Raw genomic sequence first — 23602 nt, 5'->3', positions numbered from 1 at the left:
TTTGAGGAAGCATACATCCACAGAACATCTGTGGTTAGTTCTCCAAGATGTTTGGAGCAACATACCAGCCAAGTTCATTAATGTGTGCAAGTGTACAGAGAACTAACTAACTTTATTAACACCATTTTTGAAAGCATTCTTCACACCTGCTTAAAACTTGCACAGTACTGTATATCCAAAACAATAAGAAGGAGGTGACCAGTTTGAGTCCAAACATTTATTCATTTTTAACAGTCGAAAACTAGACTGTGCTCTTCATGTAGCTGCATAGAAGTCTGTGTTCACATCAAAAACAAGAAACAGCAGTTTGACAGTGTCTTCATTCCCACTGTGTAGAGACGTGGCAGCATTAAAAACATTTACAGTGAATCTTTAATGTGTAACATGTGAACAGTACATGCTCATGAACATAGAAAATGCAGCCCTGAAGACGCATGCAGCGCTTCTGTTGCATGTCATAACATCGCTGTGAAAACAGGAAGCTAACAGCCTGAAGTACACTTGGAGGTGTTAAATGCTAACAAAATGAAAAATGATCTTACTATAATGCTAAAATAGACGTTAATACAAAATTAAACAGACGTTTAGGCAACATCTGCTCACAGCTCTGCAGACTGAACACATCTGGCACGGCAGCAAAGCCTACAATAAAAATTGCTGCTGCACTTCGATGTTAGACATGTGGACACACTGAGTAATTATTTCATACTGAATAGGGATGCACAATAGATATATGGAGGGTGATAAATTATTAGTCGACAACTGGAAAATCGTGTTTATTCCAAAAATGAAATTATAGCTGATAATCTGTAAAATATTAAATCATCCATCTTTGCCTGTCTCATGCTTAGCTGTGCATAAACTACAGGATAACAACTTATTAAAACAGAAAAATGTGAAATTATTGTATATCTTATCAGTATCAGCCACGAGAAGTCATTATCCCTGGAAAACACACGTACAGAAAATGTCAGATAAAGTTTGGACGGTGCAGTTACATACCTACAATAAATGATGTTAATGTTCCTTCCTTTTACCCAGAATGGAAAACGCTTGATTGTTATTTTGTAACACTAAAACTTCTATGACCTGAGTGAGTTACTGTAGGTGCACTACCATACCTTTAATACCCAAAGTGCTAAATTCTCCATCTTTAAATCTGTCGACTTTCCTTACTGAAAATAGACTTTCTACAAAAAAAACAGCATGTAGTCAACACAAATGGGCACAATCTGTGAAGAGCCACTGCAGACTGTGTGGAAGAGAGCCAAAGTGTTCACAGCAGCTTCCCCTAAAGCATCGCGTGCTTTAAGCTGACGTTCCTGTAACAGACTGAGAGAGAGAATAGAGAGAACAGCATGACAGACAGGTCTGTCAGCCTGTCACAGACGGTTGGTGCCTTGTCCTTGTTCCTCCTCAGCTGCACCCACTGTTTCTGATTACATGTCAAAGTGTCCCTTTAAAGGCCTGTGGTGACTTCACAGACGCTGCACCTGTGTTTTTTTTTCTACAGCTCGTGATGTCGTTTTACAACATGCCAGTCCACTCCCTGCTTCGCTGAGACAGGTTAAAGACGTAGCTGCCTTTTCTTAAGGACTTACAAAGCAGCCCGTACCTTCCACTCAGGAACAAGTGAGACATAAGTAACTATAAAAGCTGCATCAACAGCTTTTGACATGGCAGAGACAACATGTGACTAACCTCAAACATACTGCACAATAATACTTGCAGCAAGCTCCTCGTGTCAGTAAGACCACTGCCATGCCACCTTAATTTACAAGTACAATTACACTAAGACCCAAACAGGACCAACAATTCAACAAGTCATGGGTGACTGTCCAACTCCCCGTCCAGTCCTCATATGTTTGGCATCGTTATCTCGGGCTGCGTCTGTTGCAGGCCCGTCAGAGTCCTTTAAAGAGGCGTACGCTGGAGGGATCAGGCTGTCAAGTTCCTGCCTGTGCCCCGCTTCCAGAAGCCACTCATGGAACTTGACCTCCACCAACTCCTGAAACTGTCGCTTCTGCTCCCTTTAAACAGAAATGAGAGATGAGTTACAACAGGAACACACAGAGTAGGAAAGAGTTCTGTTAAAACACTGTGATACAGAGTCAGTCAAAGGATTTGTCCCTCGTGAAATGGAATCCTGTGATGAATTTCCTATTGTTCGCTGTGCTGGTCAGGGTCAGGCAGAGTGTCGAGCCCCTCGAGCAAGTTTTCTGACACAATGCCATCTCTGAGCTCCATACTGCTCACCAGCTGAGTAGCTAACTCACATTCTTATTGATTTTTGGTATGACTGTTCTGTTATAACTTTCCACTAATTAAAAGAGCACACTGCTCAGTGGAATGAGAAAAGGCCACGCATGCACACATGACAGAGTGTTTAGGTACTACTGGACAGATCCATGTGTTGTTGATGGTGTGAAGAGTCGGCCCGCTCACTCACTTGTTCAGCCGGGCCTCCATCACAGTTTTCTGCCAGTTCTGTATCCTCTTCTGCTTTTCATCAAGCGCTGCCTGATATAGTGGAGGTAATCCCCCTGGCACCTCACATGTGTCGCCCTCCATCTGGAAAGGCACGACCAGCGTGTGAAACTCAGCTGGGGGCAGCAGGCGGTAGCAGGCGGGGTCCGAGTTGGACGATGCATTGACAGAGGGCTTGATGAGGCCCTCGGTCCCCAGGAGCAATGGTCGATCCCAGACATTGGGGACTACAGCCAGCCCAACGCTGGCCATGTGATCCTCCATGGAGGGGTAGAAAGTGTGGAAGGGCCCCAGTGTGATGTCTGTGTTTCCAGGTAGGAGCAAGGGGCGGGTGGGCGTCAAGGCGTGGATAGTGCAACGTGAGGAGGCTCCGACAGCGATCCTGCCGGCCACGCACACCACCCGCACGTTCTGGCAGCTGTGGATGTGGACACTGGTCTCAACAGGACCCAGAACCACTGTGCTGTCACGGCATTTGTCCACACTGACTGATCTGCGGGAACAAATACAACACCATGAAAAACTGTATAAAGTGGTCCCTCGTTTATCGCGGGGATACGTTCTAAAAATAACGCGCAATAAACGAAATCCGCGAAGTAAGTTTTACAATTATTATACATGTTTTAAGGCCGTAAAACCCCTAACCACACACTTTTATACACCTTTTTACACGCATTTTGTACAATACTCCCTTAATTAATCAGGACGCAGAACACACGTGTGGTTCTCACTTAGCCAATCAGGACGCAGAACACAGTGCACTGTAAAAAAAAAACATTTAAAATTACACTAAAAAAATCCGCGAAACAGCGAGTCCGCGAAAAGTGAACCGCGATATAGCGAGGGACGACTGTATTCCAAAACACAACCTTCATTAATAGAAGCTGACCTTAGAGGTGACAGCAGGTATATGAAGGCATCTGAGCATCTGTGGATTTTGATGTTGGCACCGGTCAGCCTCTCTGAGGTTTTAGCCAGGGTCTGTTTGAAGACTTGGGACATCAGCACCATCTTACTGCCAGGTGGAGCCATGTGGGTGTTTCGGGCTATTTTCGCTCTCTTCATGGCTCCCTCCACTAGAACCCACACAGAACAAAAGGACAGTCAAAGAAATATAGACAGACAGGAAGATAAAACCTAATTTCAGAAGATTTTTGGATACCTTGTTGAGCCCAGGCTAGTTTCTTGCCTGAGTGCAGGCAGGCTGTCATCCCGAAGGGGTTCAGCGTGAGTGTGTGCTGGAGACACGAGAGTAGCTTATGCAGAGGGAAAGAGTGGCTGAGTACAGAGTAGCCCGATTGCGTCTGGAGTGGACCTTTGGTCAGCAGCCTGTGGACAGGCTGGACAGCTCTGCCGTGGCTAAGTGAGCCCTCCAAGAGCAGACCCAAGCTCCGCACAGCCTGCAGGGATATCTGTGAAACACATGACTGTGGAATCAGCTGCAATGCATCAAAAGTTGTGAATTTGTTTTAGAGATTCATTCTGGTCAACATTTTAAAAAGCAGAGATGAGCTGCAAAATGTTCAGCACCTATTGTCTAAACAAAGATTCAAAAGTAATACGTGCTTTGCTTGACCGTCAGGGCAGCACAAACAAGTCATGAGCTTAACACTGACTTACAGTATCATCACCTTTATGTTGGACTGAACATGTTAGCAAACAGTTGCTTATTTTACACAGCTACAGAGGAGATGGAGATGTGTGTGTCGAGTATTCACTCTCTTTTAGTTCAGTTTGGTCTCTGCCGACTCCTGAGGGAAATATCTGTCTCTTTAGCTGCTGCATGCTCCACTCTGTTCACCACCTGTTTGGTGTTCAGCTGACAGTGTACAGTACATTTGCAGACTGGACAGCTAAGCAATGAGCTGAGGTTCAGTGTAAAGCCGAGGAGAGCTGCAGGTTCAGGTGACAGTTCTCTGTATGTTCATCACGACTAGTGACAGCTTTTACACTGTCACATGATAACAATACTGATAATAGGCACTTCAAGTAGATTGTAAGACCAGTGTGTAGAATTTAGTCACATGTAGTGGTGTAGTTACTGATTGCAACCCCCTCCACTCAGCTTCTCATTGCAAGTTTGAGGAAGAGTCTATGATGGCCATGACACATGCATTCTAGTCTACTGTAGAAACATGGTGATTCAACATGGAAGAGGACATGCAGCGTCTGTAGTTTCAGAAGTTCCATTCTAAAGTACCAAAAACTGAAGATTCTTATTTTCAGGCGATTATATAATAATGAGAACATAGTTATGAATATTATAGTCCCTCAATCTGAGTAATGCAAGATGTGTGCAGACTGTCCACAGACCTGGCTGTCTCTAAGGCCCTGTCCAGATTGTGATAGTTGTCCCGGCTCCACCAGGAGCTCCAGAATCTCAGCTAGATGGCTCTGTACAAATGACAGATGGGCCTGATCATCCCAGTTCTGCCGAAGCAAACAGAAACAGCAAAAGTAGAACTATGAGTGGCTCAAACAATAACAGCTGCACTATAACATGATAATGTAGAGTGAATTACAGAACACTGAAAATGACGTCTGTCACAGAAACAAGGACCTTGTTCTGAGAGCTAGTCTTGGCCTCTCGGTCTGATGGAGAGGGAGAGCGAGTGCGATGACTGGGCCACTCTTCACCAATCAGAGAGGTGCGCAGAGACACACGGTTCAGCTGCTGGATGTAGAGGAAGAGGAGGAACTGCAGTGTGTCCACAGACAACTGGAATGAACAGGACAACAACGTTAACCACAATGAGCTGCGCACCATCATGAAAGAGTCAGACATGATACAAAACAGTTATCTGGGACACTGCGATAGGATTTCATTCCTGGGTAAACTGAGCCATTAGCTCACGTAATCTTTAACTAAACTGTGCTCCGCCCCTGTCATTGTCTTTACCTTGTTCCTTTGTTGGTCCAGCTCGCTTTTGGAAGAGCACTGGGAAAGACACTCTGCCCACTCCAGCCTCTCCTCTGGAGTGTGGCCAATGAGAAGGTCAAAGGTCTCAAAGTAGAGCCATGCAAGGTCTTCTGGAAACTGGAGCTTCCCACAGGCGATATGCCTCCACATGGGCCAGCCCAAAATGGGGAAGCAGCCCTCTCGTGTTCGCACGTAGATCGCCATCTTGCGGAGATAGTGCAGGCTGAGCTTGGAGGAGGGAGCCACCTACAGAGGCATTAACCCCAGGTACTTTACAACACATGCATTCACTGGACAATATCAGTGCATTATAACAAGTATGACCGAGCAACGTGCTCAAATCAGTATGACAGGACATCATGTTCATCACTAAAAATATTACTCCATTTCCATGGTAACATGGTAACTTTGCTGAAGCAAAACCCAGCCAGCTACAATAAATGTGAAACATGTTTTGTTCTTTGCTTCAGAGGTCAAACTGTCAAATGTTATGATATCCAACAACACAGACTGTGTTATCAGAGGGAAAGTTTTTAATCAATAAACAAATCATCAACCAAAATGGGCCTGTACAGACCATGACCACCTGTTATGATTATTAAATCATCTTTCTGTAATGTTACTGCATTACAGACTGCTCATGCTCATGTAATATTGCTTCACTCAGTGGATGTGAAGATTGTGTTCACCTGCAGGGCACCCAGTAAAAAGGGCTCCATGCGTGGCCATACGCTCACTCCGTCTGCCTCCATCTAGAGAGAGGAAACAACAGAACATGTCAGACACATGGTGCACAAACACCTGACAGCAGAGAGAGCAGAACACTGTGTCTACTGAGAGTGACAGCACGAAGAGGTGGACTGCTGCTGGGGTGAGCAGCTATAACGAGGCTGAGCATACAGGTGCAGCACAGTCATGATGATACTAATAATAATAATAATAATAATAATAATAATAATAATAATGATGATGATGATGATGATGTGTTTAGGAGTGCTCCCATGACAACTGGCAACCAGGCGGCTCTTGTCATCAACACCTGACTCCATCATAATATGCTCACCAAGCTGAGCCTTAGCTACCACCGACACACTCAGACAGCATACAAACACACAAACTCCCTTCTTATTGTGACGGCATTAAAGGCAGCTCGACAGCTGGAAGAATAAAGTTAACTTCACTAACTACAGCTCGCCGGGCATCGTAGCTACAGTTAGCTCGCAGTGCTAGCCGAGGCAAAGGAGGCAGTGAGACAGCTCTGTGCTCTTACTTTCGGCCGCTGTCTTCGTCCAGGCGACACGGTGCTCCGTCTCTGCGGGTCCACTCACTCATGTGTGAGGCTACAGATAGAACGAGTCCCGTCGTTGCTGTGATTACAGTCACACACAGTCACACACATCTGCCGCGCTTCCTATTTGGCGCCCTCCTCTCCGACCTGACCCGACATCTGTTGCGCGCAGCTCGCGGGAGCGCGCTTCAACCTTCTCTGAGGGCCGTTTTCATCCAGGAAGTACAATGTTTCTGCTGCAGTTGAATTAGTGTTCATATTTTGAACAGTTTGCAGCAAACCGGTGACATCATAACAACAGCTATTTTATTGAAATGAATATTGAGAAGTGTTTCTTTAACGGTGGGCGGGGCTTTGACTGAGAGGCGGATTCGCCGACATGCAGTGGGCGGGCTTTCTGTGACAGGAGGAAGAAGGCTTGTGAGTGGCAGCGGGAACAAGCTTCAGAAGCCGGCTGGTCCTCTCTCTTCCTACCTCTGTTACAAAGATCCGGATCTATGGCGAACAAAGGGATGAATCTCTGCAATGTGTGCTGCCTGCTTCTTTACGTTATCACGGCGGTGCTGGCGGGGTAAGTCGGCTGTGGAGGCTCGGTGAAGCAGCGTCGCCGGGTGGTACACATGTTTGACTGTGATTGGTCCAGACCTGCTCTGCATGTGTGGAGCAGGCTCACACCGAGCTAACTCGCTAATGAGTGTTTTGTTGTTCTCAGGCTGCATTCAGCGAGCCCCGCTCAGGAACGACTGCGGGTCTGTTGACTAGTTAGCTGGCTGAGTTAGCCAGGAGCTAGCCTCCATACAGAGAGCCTGAACGCCGGCTCAGCGGCTCGGCTAGCTAGCTGCTGCTCAGCACAGTAACTCAGTCAGTGTTGGTCCCAGCAGTGTTTTGGTCTTGTCTCGTATACTTTGCTCTGCTCTGTGCCGTCTCTCTGTCGTCCATAAGTACTGTCACCTCCCTCTCTGTCTCGCAGGCGAGATTTCTATAAGATCTTGGGGGTGAGCAAGAGTGCCTCCATCAGGGACATCAAGAAGGCCTACAGGAAGCTGGCTCTGCAGCTACACCCCGACAGGAACCAGGACGACCCCAAAGCTCAAGACAAATTTGCAGACTTGGGGGCAGCTTATGAGGTGTGTGTGTGTGTTTGATGTTAGTGATGGCAGAAGAGAGGCCAAGCAAACGTACTGTGTCTTAAAAGATAACTATGATAAACAGTAAGTGTAGATGTAGTAGAAAGAAGCGCCACAGGCACCGATACTGAAGCTTCTGTACGCCAGCTAACTGCTTGTTGTCATTGGAGACGGTGTGGTCGGTTTGATTGGTCGACTATACCGTGTGGCTGCATCTGATTGGCTGTTACGTAGCACAGCTGGCATACAGAGAAACAAGACGTGGATGAGTGGGAGTGGCTTCAGGTCAGATGAGCTCTGCAGGTGTGTCCGGATCCTATTTTCACATTATTAGTGATTGATAAACACGGAGTGCACATGCGCAGTGTGAAGATAATCTTTTTTTTGTTTAATATTCTAATAAAGAAGTTAGAAGTTGTGTTAAGACTGTGTGTAAGCTGTGTTGGTGCTGTGTGATGTGACACTGCAGGTGTGTTGGGTTCCATTCTCATGAAAAGTTGTTTGTGTCATTTCATCACAGCTGTGTGGAAGGTGTTTGTTCTGACTGACAACAGCTGTCTGCCCGTAGGTGCTCTCAGATGAGGAGAAAAGGAAACAGTACGACACCTACGGAGAAGATGGACTCAAAGAAGGTCACCACGGCTCACACAACGATATCTTCTCCAGGTTGGTAGCATGAAGTCTGCTGGTTCTGGACAGGAGAGAATAAGCACTGCATGCAGCTTACGTCTAACTCAAAGGGCTGGTTCACCCAGAAGACAAAAATCTCACATTCCACAGCTCATATTTGCACTTTTCGGGACAGCTTTATCTCTTCTTCCACTCCTTTACAACATGAGCTGAATACAGTTTTGTTTGTGTCGATCACAGCACTGAAAAAATAACTTTTAATGTGTACTTCTTGGGTCATTCACAGAGCTCACTGTACACTGTTTCACTGACCTTGTGTTCTGTGGGTCACAGTGACAGCGCACCGCTCATCTGAAAATATATGTTGCTGTGCTGTTGAGTTTTTATATAAATGAAGTTAAGTCCAACTTGTGTGAGGTTGTAGTGATCTGACATTTTCACAGAATCATAGCAGACATTATCATAGTTTCACATCATGAATTAGTGTTGCTATTACTGTTATTATAAATCACAACTCACGCTCTCACTCTGTCCTCCTCCTGCAGCTTCTTTGGTGACTTTGGGTTCATGTTTGGAGGCAACAGACAGCAGGACAGGAACATCCCCAGAGGAAATGACATCATACTAGACCTGGAGGTCACGCTCGAAGAGGTGTATTCCGGGAACTTTGTTGAGGTGAGAAGAAAACTGGTTCTCCAAACAAACAACCTGCACAAGTGATCCATTTCCAACTGATTCACCATCATCATCATCATCATCATCATCATCACCATCACCATCATCATCATGTGATTTACTCCCTGCTAGTTTGCTGTGTACAACCCAAACACTTTGTAAGACTTCAGTTTAGCTCGGACGACACAACATCCATGATATCCAAAAATAATCTAAAGCGTGGACAAGTCATTTTGAACATTCATATCTTGTCTTTGTACTGTGAATTTCTTATAGGTGTCTGGGTTGTACTAATCTTTAAACTGCTTCGTGTGTCAGGTTGTACGTAATAAGCCTGTAGCCAAAGAAGCCCCTGGTAAGAGGAAGTGTAACTGCAGACAGGAGATGAGGACGACACAGCTCGGACCTGGCCGCTTCCAGATGACTCAGGAGATGGTGTGTGATGAGTGTCCCAATGTAAAGTAAGTGGATGCTTGTAGTTAAACTCTGCTTTGTGTTCATGCATCACAGACTGCAGCCTTCAGGATGAGCAGACAGTTGAATCGACACCTCTGACACAGTTTAAACAGAAGCTGAACAGTTGTATTAGACTGTGTCAGTTTAGTGTATATTAGAGGTGTAATAACATTTAAAGAACCTGTCTAAACCTAAAATCAACACATCTATTCTGTATTATTAACCACAGGCTGGTAAATGAAGAGAGGACCTTGGAGGTAGAAATTGAGCAGGGAGTGAGGGATGAAATGGAGTACCCTTTCATTGGAGAAGGTAAATCTACCTAAAGCTTAACAGAAATCATTTTAGTAGTTCTTCAAATATGACCTGTTGTTAACGCCTCGTGTGTGACCACAGGGGAACCTCACATCGATGGAGAGCCTGGAGATCTACGTTTCCGCATCAAAGTGTTGAAGTATGGATTTTTTTTAAACTGTGAAACTTCTATCGTGCATCCCAATATTAGACTGACACACATTAACATAATTATGGGGATGCTTTTCTTTTTAGACATCCTGTGTTTGAACGCAGAGGAGATGACCTGTACACCAACGTCACCATCTCCCTGGTGGAGGCACTGGTCGGCTTTGAGATGGACATTGTACATTTGGACGGACACAAGGTTCTGTACACACTTGGAGTTTGTTATCCACTGTCACTGTTTCCAAACTCAGACTTTTTAAAGTTTCATGTTATTAAAAAGATAAAAAGAGTGTGGGATGGAATGTGCCGGTTAATTGACTTGTTGCATGTGTCTCTATCCGACAGGTCCATATATTGAGAGATAAGATCACCAAGCCCGGTGCTCGGATGTGGAAGAAAGGAGAGGGCCTGCCGAATTTCGACAACATAAACATTCGAGGTTCCCTCATCATCAGCTTTGATGTGGAGTTTCCTCAGACGCAGCTTGACGAAAACCAGAAAGCTGGTGAGAAGGAAGGAAATGTTAAAGGACTGACAGGATCAGTCAGTTTACTTGACTTCACATCAAGTCTGTTCTGATCATGAAGCAGGTCTAGGTGCTTGGAGAAACGCACACAGCTCAATTACATAGACTGTGACTACATAGACATAGTCCTGACAGCTTGAAATGAGCTGTCAGGACATGTATAATGCTGTGATGTCACAACTATACAATCCTCACCCCTACCTATGTCCAACCAACAGCTCATTCCATCGCTGAGCTAGCAAGCTACAAGACAGAAAAGTGTTCCAGAGTTTCATGGACAGCTAGCTTTACTTGTTACTATCTGCTAACTGCAGTTTTACTTGTTAGCGGCTAAAGAAGCAAAGCTGTCCATACCAAACGTAAAGGCAGAGCATACAATCCAGTTTCACCAAAAATGGGAAATAAAGCTATGGTTCATCAGTACAACCCAGCCCACAGAAACACTCCCAAATGCTGGGCTCTGCACTGTGACAGGCTGCTGGAGGTTGGTCTTATAGAGACAGGTTTCAGACTGGTTGAACTGTGGGGCCAGTAAAAATGAATCTGTTCTAATGTAGTCCTTTAGAACCCTTTTAAAGGACAAGTTGCTTTATTTCATGACTTACTTTAACCCTTTATAGGGCACTCATTAAAATTACTTGGAAATTAAAAATTTCAACCCTGGAGTGTTATTGGTGGATATAAGAAGACATGTTTTCTTTCCTGACTTTTTAAAAAAGGTTTCAGTTTTAGGCTGCAAATCAAAGTCAAAGAAGTTACTGTATACGGTCACTCGTTTAACTTGTTTAACGGTCATCGTTCTGTCGTTGCAGGAATTCGGAGTCTTCTGAAGCAGGGATCTGTACAGAAGATTTACAATGGACTACAAGGATACTAACACACTGACACACACTGCCTGGACTGAGTTATCTGACACACACACACACACACACACACACACACACACACACATCCTCAATCAACAGGAGGGTGCTCCGTAATTCTGGCCAGGGTGTATTTATTATTTTCAGATTGTTCTCAGGATGGTTCGAACCCAATTTATTTTTTAAAGTTGGAGATGTTTTTATTTGAAAGTGTATAAAATGGAAAGGACGCCATGTTTTCGTTGTTCTTGTCCCCACTTTGTAATAAGACCTTTTTTGTTTCTTTTCAAAATCAAAATGACAAACTGCACCCGAGAAGAAAACAACCTCTGAACAACGTTCAACCTGTGCAAGATCAGAAGATTTTCTATTTTTCTTCGTGTCTGAATGTAACAGCTTCACCTGTTGAGTTCCCTGATATTTGTGTTGCTCTGGTCAGATTCCTGTTCAATAATACTGTAAATAGGGAGGAACAAAGCTCATCTGTTTGTTGTGTTTTAGTTTTCCTAATTTATGTCGGCTCTGACTCCGTCTGCATTCGACACGTTGCGGCAGGAGAAGTGTCGGCATTGCACAGCCCCCAGGTTCACTGTGACAGGAGTTGACCTCTTCAGTGAAACAGTGAAGTTTTATTCTTGTGGAGGAATGTTTGCACATCCTCCAGTGCCACTGTAAAAAAAAAAAAACAACACTCTCCCTGTGTGGGCCGAACACTTCTAACTCAAAGGGACTTCAGATCGTGACGTTTGGTTTGCAAGTATTGACAGCTGGTTTGCTTCATAAGGATTTCCCTCTGCTCTGTTTTTACAATCGACTGCAATGCTGCCTCCCAATTTTATGAGAGGTGCCATGGCCTTAAATGTGAATTATTTGGCCGTTTTTAACGATTATGCCAGGGGATAATGTACTTTTGACTGAGTATAAATAAAGATTTCTACAAATTCTGAAGGACTGTCATACCCCAAACTCACCAACAGATGACGGCAAAGACTAGATAATGACCATTATGAAGTAACACTGGCTCTCAAGAGTGATTTGGAGTGAAGCACTGTGTGGGGACAACTTTGCCCTGATACAAGCCTGTCAGGTTGTGGATCCAGCTGGTGTCTGGATTGGCATGCAGCCACGCAGAAAGGGCTCCCTTATGTAAAACAAGAGCCAAACATACCCTCAGTACAGTCTCTCAGGTGTCCTATTTTTAGAATTAGAATTAATAATCAGTGGCAAAGACAAAGATAATGTCAGTTTTGATGACACTGTCAGAGAGGTATTCATTTAACTTCATGTTTATTATTGAGCTTGCAGTTTGCAGTGATGTTGATCTGGACTCTATTTTATTGAGAGGTGTTTCCAATATTCTGACTACCTAATATCTGAGAGGACTGCAGTATTAGAGACACCTTTCAATATATTTCACTTGAGTACAACACAGCACCAGCTATGAAACATAAAAAAGAATGATTATATTTCTGACAGCATAAACAAACACTGACATTCTAAGCTTCTGAGCATAGAGTTCATGGCAGAGCTGTTGTGAGTGAAGGAGATCTTGCATGTGTCTGTGAACTCCTGAAAACATTCTTGGGAAATGAAAATATCTTTTCAAATGGCTTTTGGCTGGCCACTGGGGGGCAGTGCAACAAGAAGGAAACATAACATTGGCACATTATCACTTTCTAGAGCTGTGTTAACACATCCCGCAGACACAGAGCAGCATTATGGTAAATGTAATGGCTACACTACATTCAGCCACACATAAGCACACATCAGTCATAAACTGATGGCATTAGCTGCCATGCAAGGTGCAACTTTTGAGAGCTAACCATTCATACACATTCACACAGTGATGGTGCAGCCTCGGACACTAGAGGAGCCAGGGATCTAACTTCTGATCGTCTGTCTACCTGCTGAGCCACAGCATGATCATTCATCTGTGTCTCTGACCACTTGATGAGTATCAGGAAGATTTTCTGTCTAACTGTACCACTGTGTGCACCAGCAGGTCACAAGCTTTATCTGTCTGCACGTGACGTGTTGTGGGATTTATTTAAACAAGGCTGATGAGGGCAAAGACAACTAAAACTGCAAAGTTGTGCGCCATAAAACCAAACCAGTGAGGTGAAAGGAATCCACTGTGCACGACCTGCTCAGCACCACGGACAAAGTTAGCAACTAGCTGTTGACGCATTTATTCTAAAAATATTGATTAATGCAGCTTTAAGGTTAGGAGCTGGGGAATGCATTATGTAAATGACGGCCCACAGAAGTGTGTGTGTGTGTATGTGTGGTCCATGTGATAGTTGGACGACCCCCTAACATGCCCTGTGACCCCTCAGTGGCTTTACTGTAACAAGCGGCTCAGTGTCACAGACATCAGGCGCGCCACTCTATCCTTGGACCAGACACACAAACACACACACACCTTGTGGGTGGAAGGTTGTCGGGGAGTCTGTCTGCATGGGTGGGGCAGGGGATGTCCACTGAAACATATCCATGATGGTTAGTTTATAGTGTGGTGAGTGTACACATCTGCCCACCAGTGTTCATGTCACAGACTGTGTTTGTGTGTGTGTAATAATCCCCTACAGTATGTATGTAGTAGATGCATGTGTGTGTATTGTACGAACAATATCTGCTTATGAATGAGTGTGTGTGTGCATTCATGTGTGTGGCCACTCTGTGTGTATAATGAGCTCCCACAGAGATAGCAGGGTTGTGGTAAAGGGAGTTTCCTCCCTGGCCCACCACACATCCCATAGTCATTTTCAGACTGAACAGTCTCCACAGAGGAGAAGAGAAGCTTTGTGATCTGGCTCCGATAAAACTCTTCCACCTCCAGCTAATAGGACCAGTGAGATTCAGACCTTTGGAGACCACCATCACACAGCTGGGAAATGTTTCTCAAAAGGCTGGAATTTATGTCCGACTGCTCCTGTTCTTATTCAGTATTTATTACACAAAAACATAATGTGTTTCAAGAAATATAGCCCACTTTACCAAATTATAGGTTCAGCACCCGAACACAACAGATGACCATGTGCTCCCACGCCAGCTCATAACTTAGCATGTGGATGTGAGGGTCCAATCAGGCTGTAAGAAACTGTACATGAGGTGACTGTTTGTGACCCTCTTTATGAGACGTGGTTCTGAGTAGAGAGGACAGGGTGAGTTATGTTGGGGATTTACCAATCATCCACAAATAATATATTTTAACCACTTGTAATTACAAATTGTGGAGCACATGAGGGCAGCATTGCCTCTTCAATCACATCCCTCCCTAAATCACTTTTTATTACCCACAACACTCACCAGAGGTCTGTGTAGTTTGAGTGTGTGTGTGTGTGTGTGTGTGTGTGTGTGTGTGTGTGTGTGTGTGTGTGTGCAAGAGAATGCCTGCACTTGCCAGTTGTTGATGCAGATAAGTGCAGGGATCACACTTGACCCTGAGTGTAATGACTTCTAAGCGTAGCTGCAGGGTTAAGAGAGGCACAGGCTAAAGAAGGGTTAATTGAGCAATCTGCTGTGTGTGTGTGTGTGTGTGTGTGTGTGTGTGTGTGTGTGTGTGTGTGTGTGTGTGTGGTGGCGCCAATGGGTGTTTTGACCTGCTCTGACTCGGCAGTGTGCTCGGTTAATGGTGCCTGACCTGTCAGACGCTGGAGCATTACTCAGAGCAGAACACAGAAATGTTACAGTCCCGTTACAGTTTCCCAACTTTTTATTATAATATTTCAAACAGAAATGCACAGGGAGATTCAAAGCAGATCTAATGCCTCTGTTATGGTCAGCTGTTTGACACGAAAACTGACCCACTGATACTTCTTCCAAGCATGCTCACGTGTTGATCAGAGGATGCTTTTGAATCCAAAATGCAATTAAAAGCAATCATATTTTTCACATGAGAATTCTGACAGTCCATCCATGTCATGTATACAGACTGTGTACGAATGATGAATTGGTAAAGCATTGCTGTGGTTATCAAGAAAAACTGTACTTCAGTAGAAAGTATTGCTCAATGACTTGTAGAGTACCTGGAAGCCTGAGCAGAATATGAAATGCTTTGGCTTTCATGCTGTTTAGATTAACTGACACAGAGGGGCGATGCTTGTTGACTGTATATATTCCATGATTGTCTTTTGGCCAGTTCCTAACACTTTCCTCACACATCAAGGTGTCTGACAGACACAGATGATTTTTGTTGAGTAAGAATAGAATTCTGTTCATTCAATTATTCAAATAATTCAAAAAGTAACACTGACAAGTAGGAAGAAAAAACTGGTTCTTGATACTGCTCTGGAGACTTTTTTTTTTTTTTTGCTGTTTAACATTCTTGGGGGACTAAATGCAAACAAAGAGTTCTTTACCCATTTTATCCAGCACTGCATTTTAAAATTAAAATCATAAATTAATTCAAATTATTGTATATTGCACTCTGAATCAATTCAGGTACAAATACACTAAATTTTGGGAAAAACTTTATAATAAATGTTTTTTTCTGTGGCATCACCATGAAGGACAGAGAAACACTGTGGAGTACTTTGAGTTCTCTGGAGAACCTTTTTATCCTGAGTACCCTTTGTTGCTTTTTAAAGTTCTTTGGGGAACTGAATACAAAAAAACTGTTGCAATAACCTTTAATAATAATAATAATACTCATAATAATAATAATAATAATAATCTTTTTCACTTTAAAGGTTCTTTATTATACTTACCTGATCTTAAAGTCGGTCTGCAGCAACTGGCTCCTTGAAGAAGCTTTCAGTAAAAGGTTTCTTGCAGAACTGAAAACAGTTGGCATCACCATGACCAACTCAAACCTTTATTGTTAAGGGTGTTGCCTGTTTGACAATTAATCTATTTGTTGATGTTAAAACTAATTAGTGTATGCACCTCGTGATTCGGATCCACTCAAGACTAGAATGGGTTCTTCCCTGACCCATGTTACACTTTTGTTTTCATAAAAACCAGGCCAGTAGTTTTTCCTGTTGACAGAAAAACTAATGGGACTGAAAACATAACCTACTTACCGGAGGTAACAAGCTTTTGTAATGCAATAGAGACCTTCAATAGGGAGATAGGAAATTGGAAATGTCACCTTCATGAATGCTCCTAAAAATCTGGCTTGAATTTCTCGTATCTGCGCTGAGCAGGGCACAGATTGACAAGCTTCCTCCTTCCCTTCAAGCCCCTGAGGATGAATTCAACAGACAACAAAAAAGTAATCTGACTGTTTTCAATGTGTGTGTAGTTATCGGTGGCGTGAAGCACCAACACATGCCAAGGCCAGAGAGGACAGCAGGAGAGAGAGTGGGAGGGGGCAAGGAGGGAAAAAAGGACTCTGCCCGAAATAAGAAATGTTGACGGACAAAGCCTACAATTTGCGGGATTTGAGCATAAAGCAAACAAAGGGCAGCTTTTGTAAGGAATAATGCATGTCAGCCGTATCCTTATCCCGCCACAGCTTTGAACACTGTTGGGGACGTCCATTGCTCCACTGTGTATGTCGTGTTGCTATATTAAAGCCAGTCACCTCAAAGAGAAAAGCCTCAACTATTCAACAATTGAATGGTGGGGCTCTCATTATGGCCAATGTGGGCAGGAAAAAGTGGCTTTGGGGGTTTTCAATTCAGCGACTTAAAGCCCTCCTGTTAGCTAGGACGAGCTGCTGTTTATCCCAATGCCTTTCTGGGGGCTAAACATAGTCAACTGTCATTATGGATCTCACTCTCTCTCCTTTTCTGTCTGTCTGTCTCTCTCTCTCTCCTTCTCTGTCCTCCCCCTCACTAACATTTATTTATTTCTCTCCCAATTTTGTCATCTAATGACCCATGTTGTGTTGTTGCTTGAAAGGGCTGATGGCTCTCTGGTCTCCCACATCCTGAGGAAGAAAAAGGGGTGGCTGGGATACTGGAGGGCGAGCGCAGGACAAACAGTGCTGCAGACCACCTATATGGATGAAAGCCACAAGTATATGGATAGCATTCCATAGGCAACATAATGCCGACAGGGCAGCACCATACACGCTTTGGCTATATGTTACAGCAGCATGCATATATACATACATACATATATATGTATATGTATATGTATATGTGTGTGTGTATGTGTATATATATATATATATATATATATATATATATATATAAACACACAAAAGTTATCATTTATAAAAGAACCTCCTTCACAGTTGTCCTTAACAAAAGCATTTTTATTCAGCCCATCCATGTCAGGGGCTCAGATGGTTTGGCAGAGCAGCTTCCCAGCAGTTCAAGGCCACATGAATAAGGCCATATTAGCAAAACTGTATGCACACACAGTATATAAAATGATGTAAATATGTATTAGTGGGTGTGGGTGTGGGTGGGGGTCAGGAGGGTACATGGTGGAGAGGAGAGGAGACTGCGAGCGAGGTGAAAGCGGTCTTTGTGTTTAGAGCAGAGCCCTCTGGTGGACCCTCCCCTCAGCGCGGGGTTGCCCAGGCCCTGTGGTGGCGGATCACAGTTAATAACTGTGCGGTGGGCTGTCAGAGGCACTTAGCCTGATGCTGGGCAGGCCGGGCCAGGCTGGGCCCGCATACACAGCCGCCTCTGCCTCATGAGCCTGGACCAAAGCACTCAGCCATGAAGGAGAAGAGAGAGAGAGAGGGAGGGAGAGAGACGCATATATGAAGAGAGGTTGGAGAAGATGGGCACATGAATGAGGCAAAACAAATAGGAATATTACAGGAAAACATTCACTGTGTGTGGATCCTTTTTGCAATGTCTAATAGGCATGAAGTGGGTAAATAACTGGGACAAGGCCAAGTTTCTCAGACTGAGCTCAGGTGTCTTCCCTGAAGAATTCAGTGCCAAACTTAATGCAAGAGCAGAACCCAGTCCAGGACCAAGCAGAAAGGATCGGTTCACATCTTAAAATCTCTCTGAACACAATGCTCACATGCACATATGTACATCGTAAGAGTTTGTGGTCACTGTAAATGTGCCTCCTGTCCATACTGGCCATGAAGAGATCCTTTCCGTGCATAATTCCAGTGTGAGAGACAGGCTACACAATCCACAATCCTTGTTTTGCGCAAAAGTGCATTCTGAAGTTGGAAAATGATACGAGGTTTCGTCAGTCAGGGTTAATAAAATCAGAAAGAACGCAAAGAAAGAAGAGCTGACACCTCTCCTGTGTCAATCAGCAGGAAATCTGTCGGATAAAACAAAGACTGGATATTTAGAGAACATCCATTTGATTTGTCTAACAACTGCCTTTAGATTTGTCCTTCCAATGAACTGATATTTGGGTGATGCTGTGACTGAATCTTCCAGAAGTAAAGTAGCTGTGTGCTCATTAGCAGGTACACTAGGTGATCAGGGCTCTCTCATCCAATAATGAAATGTTATAATAAAACTAAATAGACAATCTCTGTATATGAGCTCTTTATTACAGAAATGTTAATACTGTCCGACCTGTAACACTAAAATGTTTTTAGGAAACGGACCTCTTCATGGACCATAGACTGTCTGAATGAAGCCTGGGGCCACCTGTGACAGGACCCACCTCAATTAAAGCATCCATGCTCTTAATTCTGCATAACTTTAAGCCTTAATATAATCTGATCAGGTGAGTTGTATATAAATTCACCCTCAGTACAGTTGTCATGAATGGGGAAATTAGCTACAGAGACCAAAACTGTTTTTTGTACCAGGCTGTAAACATGTTTATTTCTGCTGTGAAGTTGGACATTTGGACATGGGGACTTATGGAGACTGACTCACTTCTGGAGCCAGCCTCAAGTGGACGTTTGAGGAACTGCAGTTTTTTGGCACAAATTAAGTGTTGGCTTCACTTCACAGCAGCACACATCTGCCTTACACTTCAGTCATACCACACTGTCTTCTAACAAAACAGTGGGTTGGTTAATGCTACAAAACACGGCCTTCCACTGATGCACATTTGATGCAGTTGCTTTTGAGCGACCACAGCACCATCTCTACTGATCAGCACCAGACGTTATCTGACCCTCAACAAAGTACCTCCACAAACTCTTATCTGATCCCCGCTCATAAACCTTGCTGTCACGGCAATCGACCAATGAATACTTGTCTGATCTTGAGTGGCGTTTTTTATTTCTGTGCCAAACAATACTTGTGGACAAACTGCCCTGTCTGTCTGCGAACTCCAAAGTCCAGCTCATCCCTGTTGACTAGATTAGATAACCCGGTTTTAAAGGCAGGGATACTGTTTGTTCAGTGACTCCTCTCTGCCCTAATAGCATCTGATCTAATGAGAGATTGCAGGCTGCTTGTTGACAGTGGAGACTGACACAGCGTCAAGGCAATGGTCAAACAACACAGGATAACAAAGCAGGGCTGAGCTTTAGTGCCTGTAATAACAGATAAATATCAGCTCTTTTGCGTAAAACGAGCCGCAATAAATATTATATGCTGCCTTAATTACAGCAATTACCGTCTGTGTTGATTCTTCATTTAATACATATGTAGAAAAATAGATTTAGTCGGCAGTTTATTAAGTACACCTTTCATAAATGTTCAGATTTTCAGGTTTGTTGAAGCTGCTTTAGAGAGGTGTTGGTTCAACTGTCGGATCAGTAGATTGTTGGATTATACAGAGGTGTTTTAGCTTCAATCCACTGTTATACATGGGGTCAGTATAATGCAGCGCAATTCAACTGCATATTGCTTATTCAGTCCAGTCCAGGAAATATAACATTTGATTATTTTTGTGCAAACCCATTTTTTCTGTCTTTGGTTGACAGCAGATACAGCATGAGTTAAGCGATCATTTTAAACCTGCATTCATAGATTTTTTTTGGCCACTTGGGGGCAACAAAAACAAGCTGTGAACACAACGCTCACATTTTAAAGGAATAGTTTGACTTTTTTAGAGAGAGTTAGACGATAAGATCAGTACCACTCTCATGTCTACAGTGAATATGAAGATAGAGCCAACATCCAGTTAGCATAACTCAGCACAAAGGCTGTTGGGTTGTAGATATGATTTATATTTATGTTTATATTCTTGCAATGGGTTGCAATTTGGCAAAGAAGAAAACTGTAGAATGTTGCAATGCAATTGTTCTTTCCAGTAAGTGCATAATGGAAGTACACAGCAATAGTCTGACAGGTAACCCCCCTGCAACCATGGGAAACAGTTTTTATGAATCCGTTTTTGTACCAGATGAATTATTATACATAACATGTTTATTAGTGATTTAATAAACATGCTTGCGGGGATGGAGGCGGGTGGATTTTGTGACCTGTGGACATCCTTAGTCTTTATGCCAAGCTAAGCTAGCCGACTGCTGGCTGTAGCTTAATATTGACTATAAATAAGAGTGTCTACTATTGACAAGAAAGCAAATAAGATGATGAATGTTTAAGTTACCGTGGACTGTTTCTGGTTTATACATCATATAGATATAAAGAGGCATTACCATTAATTTGGAGCTGTGTTTCCAGCTACCTGATGAATATAAGTACAATATTCACCCTCCTTCTAGCTCTGTTTTTGGTCTCCACCAACAATACAGAATTGTCTCTGTCTCTGTAGCTGCTAAATGTTCCATCCTGTTCACCAGCTCGTCACTAATCTTGTCTGTCTGCAGTTTGGTGCTGAGCAGCCACAGTGACCATAGGTTTTTAAAACTGTTTTTGTTAACAGCTGCTGAAATGGATGAAAGCAGTAGCAGAACCAAAAAAGTAAAGTTCTTGGTGGGAAAAACCAAAGTAACGAGCTGAAAAATGCTCCTCTCCTTTGAGCTGAGAGGAACCGAGGAGTGGGGCGATAATTCTCTGTGGGTTCCACAAGTTAGCAATACTTTTCATATACAAGTAGTCATGTGATCCATTGTTGATCTGATGAAATATTGATTACAGCCACTCTACATTAAATGACTTTGTACTGGTGACGTGAATGTGAAACATAATTCAAAGCTTACCTGTTCCTTCCAGCGTGCATATGTTTTACTATGAGAGAGAGGGAGGGTAAGTAGTTCTGTTGCTGGCGTCTCTGGTGCTCTGTTTAAATCATCACTTCCTGTTCTCAATCCCCACGTCTGCTTATCCATCATTTCATAAGCATGCATGTGTATGTGCGTGTGTTGATACGTACCGGGTCCTATTGCACCTACTCCAGCCTCCCATGGGTGGTGGCGGCGGACGAAAACGGGGGCTGCTCCCTCAAGACACCCCTCAAATTATGGTCTAATCAGTTAGCCCCAAGAGCAGGCCTTCCACAGCTCACAGACAGACAGACAGACCCCCCGAACCTACAGCAACCTCATCCCCACCCCCTCACCCAGCCACACAACGCCGAGCATGGCCTTGTCCCTGTAAAGACCTCTCTCCCTCCTTCTCTCCTCACACTGAGATAAAACAGGTCCAGCTTCGGTTTGAGAAAAGTGTCGACTGTTGCTGTCCCTCACTAATCCACTCCTCTTGTCTAGTCTACCTGGCCCTTTCACCCCTCTCTCTCTCTCTCTCTCTCTCACACACACACACACACACACACACACACCCACACACACTTTGACACACATGTCACTCACCCGCACACAGCTATCTGCAGACGTACTGTAAGAAGTAGTTTTTGTTTTTTAGCTGCTGCCAACTTGAATCCTCGTTGTTGTTGCTTTTCACCTTTTTTCCTGGTTTGAATGGTTTCACGCTCTTTTATGAGTTGAGTAAACTTCCGTGAATTTAAAGTCCATGAAACCAAATCCAAACCCATTGTGTCATTTCAAAACAGCATGTGTGTGGGTCGTTTTGTTTTCTATTTTTCTTTAAAAAACAAAGTCAAACTAAAAGGTTTCTTCCACATCTTATATGATTTTACTATGAGCTACTGTCAAGTCTATAATAATTGCTAAAACAACTGCTGTCCTGCTTTTCTGTTTGAATATTTACTGTTGCTGCAAAGAAACTATTGCTATTCATATTCAATAATCTCTCTGTAATAAGAGAAAAATAGCACCGTGAGAAATATAACAATGTCATGATATCACTTTGGCACCTCAGTTCATGTCAACAAGTATCTGGCTTTTCCCTGGATCATTAATCTACACACACACACACACACACACACACACACTGACATACACACACACACGCTTGGATTCACTGCACTAATGTGATGCTTTGTCAACTAAATCATTGCAACTCTACCCGGTTAATCAATGGCACATGGCAGGTTCTGGCAATGTCAGACCTTCACTGACTCCATTGCACCATTCCCCTCATCTGCGTTGTCATTCCCGTTCCTCTATTACCACCCCCTTACAAACACACACCACACACACACACACTCCATGTGGCAAACCAGACCACTCGCCATATACACTAATGCTTCTGTTCCCTCCGAGCAGCTCCATCCGTCATGTTCACTTCGCTTAGGATTCCCATTTGTTTTCATTTCACAGCTTTTGCAAAACACCACACACACACACACACACACACACACACACACACACTAGCAAATATCTGCATATATGTAGAAGAGCTTGCAGACTTTTATGCTCATACATGCATGCGTCTACCATTACCTTTCCTGACCATTTTTGTGAGGAAATAAAGTAGCAATCCTGTCAAATGTAAAAGCAGCACCATGCAGAGGAAATCAGATATTGTGTCAAATTAGAACAAAAATAAAATGATCAGTAGAATGGGACATAAACCTGCAGAGTTCTTAGGAAATGAACTGAGATGGAAGAAAGGATGGAAGGTTGTGAAGGACAGAAAGGCAGGAGCTGGAGGAGTGATCCATATCTAGTATCTGTGCTGTGATTATTTGTAGAGAAGTTCTAAAGCCATAAGGCCCGGCCCTGGTTCCTGAACATGTTGACCTTAAACCTCCCTGGGCTATAAATAATGACTGATTAAGTGGATACTCTGCTCTTCTTTCTCTGCCTCACTCTTTGTCTGTCTTACATGTCCAGCGCTCTCACCCTCCATCCCCCAATATGTTCTGTATTAGTGGGTCTTTGTTGAATGTTTGAAGTATGAAAATTAAGGAGGTGGGTGGGCATCCGACCACCATACTCAGAGGAGACCTGTGACGCACACAAAACTATCCTCTGACTCCATTAGCATACCTCTGCTGGCACAACTACAGTCAGCACAATTGCCTACAGCTCTTTTATGTGGCTGCTATTATATTTGTATGGAG

At 43.6% G+C, this 23602-nt stretch overlaps 2 protein-coding genes across 2 annotated transcripts; one reads left to right on the top strand and one right to left on the bottom strand.

Annotated features, from left to right (window-relative positions):
* Positions 1 to 202: 202 nt before the first annotated feature.
* Positions 203 to 6993, bottom strand: tbccd1 (TBCC domain containing 1). Its single transcript, XM_010744865.3, has 9 exons — positions 6678 to 6993; positions 6097 to 6159; positions 5387 to 5653; positions 5048 to 5206; positions 4801 to 4917; positions 3650 to 3899; positions 3377 to 3563; positions 2450 to 2980; positions 203 to 2030 (listed from the first exon to the last, which is right to left on the bottom strand). Exons 2-9 carry the CDS (start codon positions 6157 to 6159, stop codon positions 1817 to 1819), a joined length of 1788 nt encoding a protein of 595 aa, XP_010743167.1. The 5' UTR covers positions 6678 to 6993; the 3' UTR covers positions 203 to 1816.
* Positions 6994 to 7050: 57 nt separating this feature from the next.
* dnajb11 (DnaJ heat shock protein family (Hsp40) member B11) lies at positions 7051 to 12123 on the top strand. Its single transcript, XM_019270145.2, has 10 exons — positions 7051 to 7266; positions 7666 to 7822; positions 8391 to 8488; positions 8998 to 9127; positions 9446 to 9588; positions 9813 to 9895; positions 9980 to 10037; positions 10133 to 10244; positions 10391 to 10550; positions 11384 to 12123. The coding sequence occupies exons 1-10, from the start codon at positions 7193 to 7195 to the stop codon at positions 11446 to 11448; spliced, it is 1080 nt and encodes a 359-aa protein (XP_019125690.1). The 5' UTR covers positions 7051 to 7192; the 3' UTR covers positions 11449 to 12123.
* The last annotated feature ends 11479 nt before the right edge of the window (positions 12124 to 23602 follow it).

Source organism: Larimichthys crocea, chromosome XVIII (genome assembly GCF_000972845.2).
Source record: "Larimichthys crocea isolate SSNF chromosome XVIII, L_crocea_2.0, whole genome shotgun sequence".
Taxonomy (NCBI): Eukaryota; Metazoa; Chordata; class Actinopteri; family Sciaenidae; genus Larimichthys; species Larimichthys crocea.
The sequence above is the reverse complement of the archived record's forward strand: the minus strand, read 5'-3'. Positions and strand labels throughout refer to the sequence as shown.

Coding starts and splice junctions, on each gene's coding strand:
- tbccd1 (XM_010744865.3), bottom strand. CDS start 6,159: ATGGAGGCAGACGGAGTGAGCGTATGGCCACGCATGGAGCCCTTTTTA. Junction 3,900..4,800: donor AGGGCCTTAGAGACAGCCAG/GTCTGTGGACAG, acceptor TGTGTTTCACAG/ATATCCCTGCAGGCTGTGCG. Junction 3,564..3,649: donor ACTAGCCTGGGCTCAACAAG/GTATCCAAAAAT, acceptor TGTGGGTTCTAG/TGGAGGGAGCCATGAAGAGA.
- dnajb11 (XM_019270145.2), top strand. CDS start 7,193: ATGGCGAACAAAGGGATGAATCTCTGCAATGTGTGCTGCCTGCTTCTT. Junction 8,489..8,997: donor CACAACGATATCTTCTCCAG/GTTGGTAGCATG, acceptor CTCCTCCTGCAG/CTTCTTTGGTGACTTTGGGT. Junction 9,896..9,979: donor GTACCCTTTCATTGGAGAAG/GTAAATCTACCT, acceptor GTGTGACCACAG/GGGAACCTCACATCGATGGA.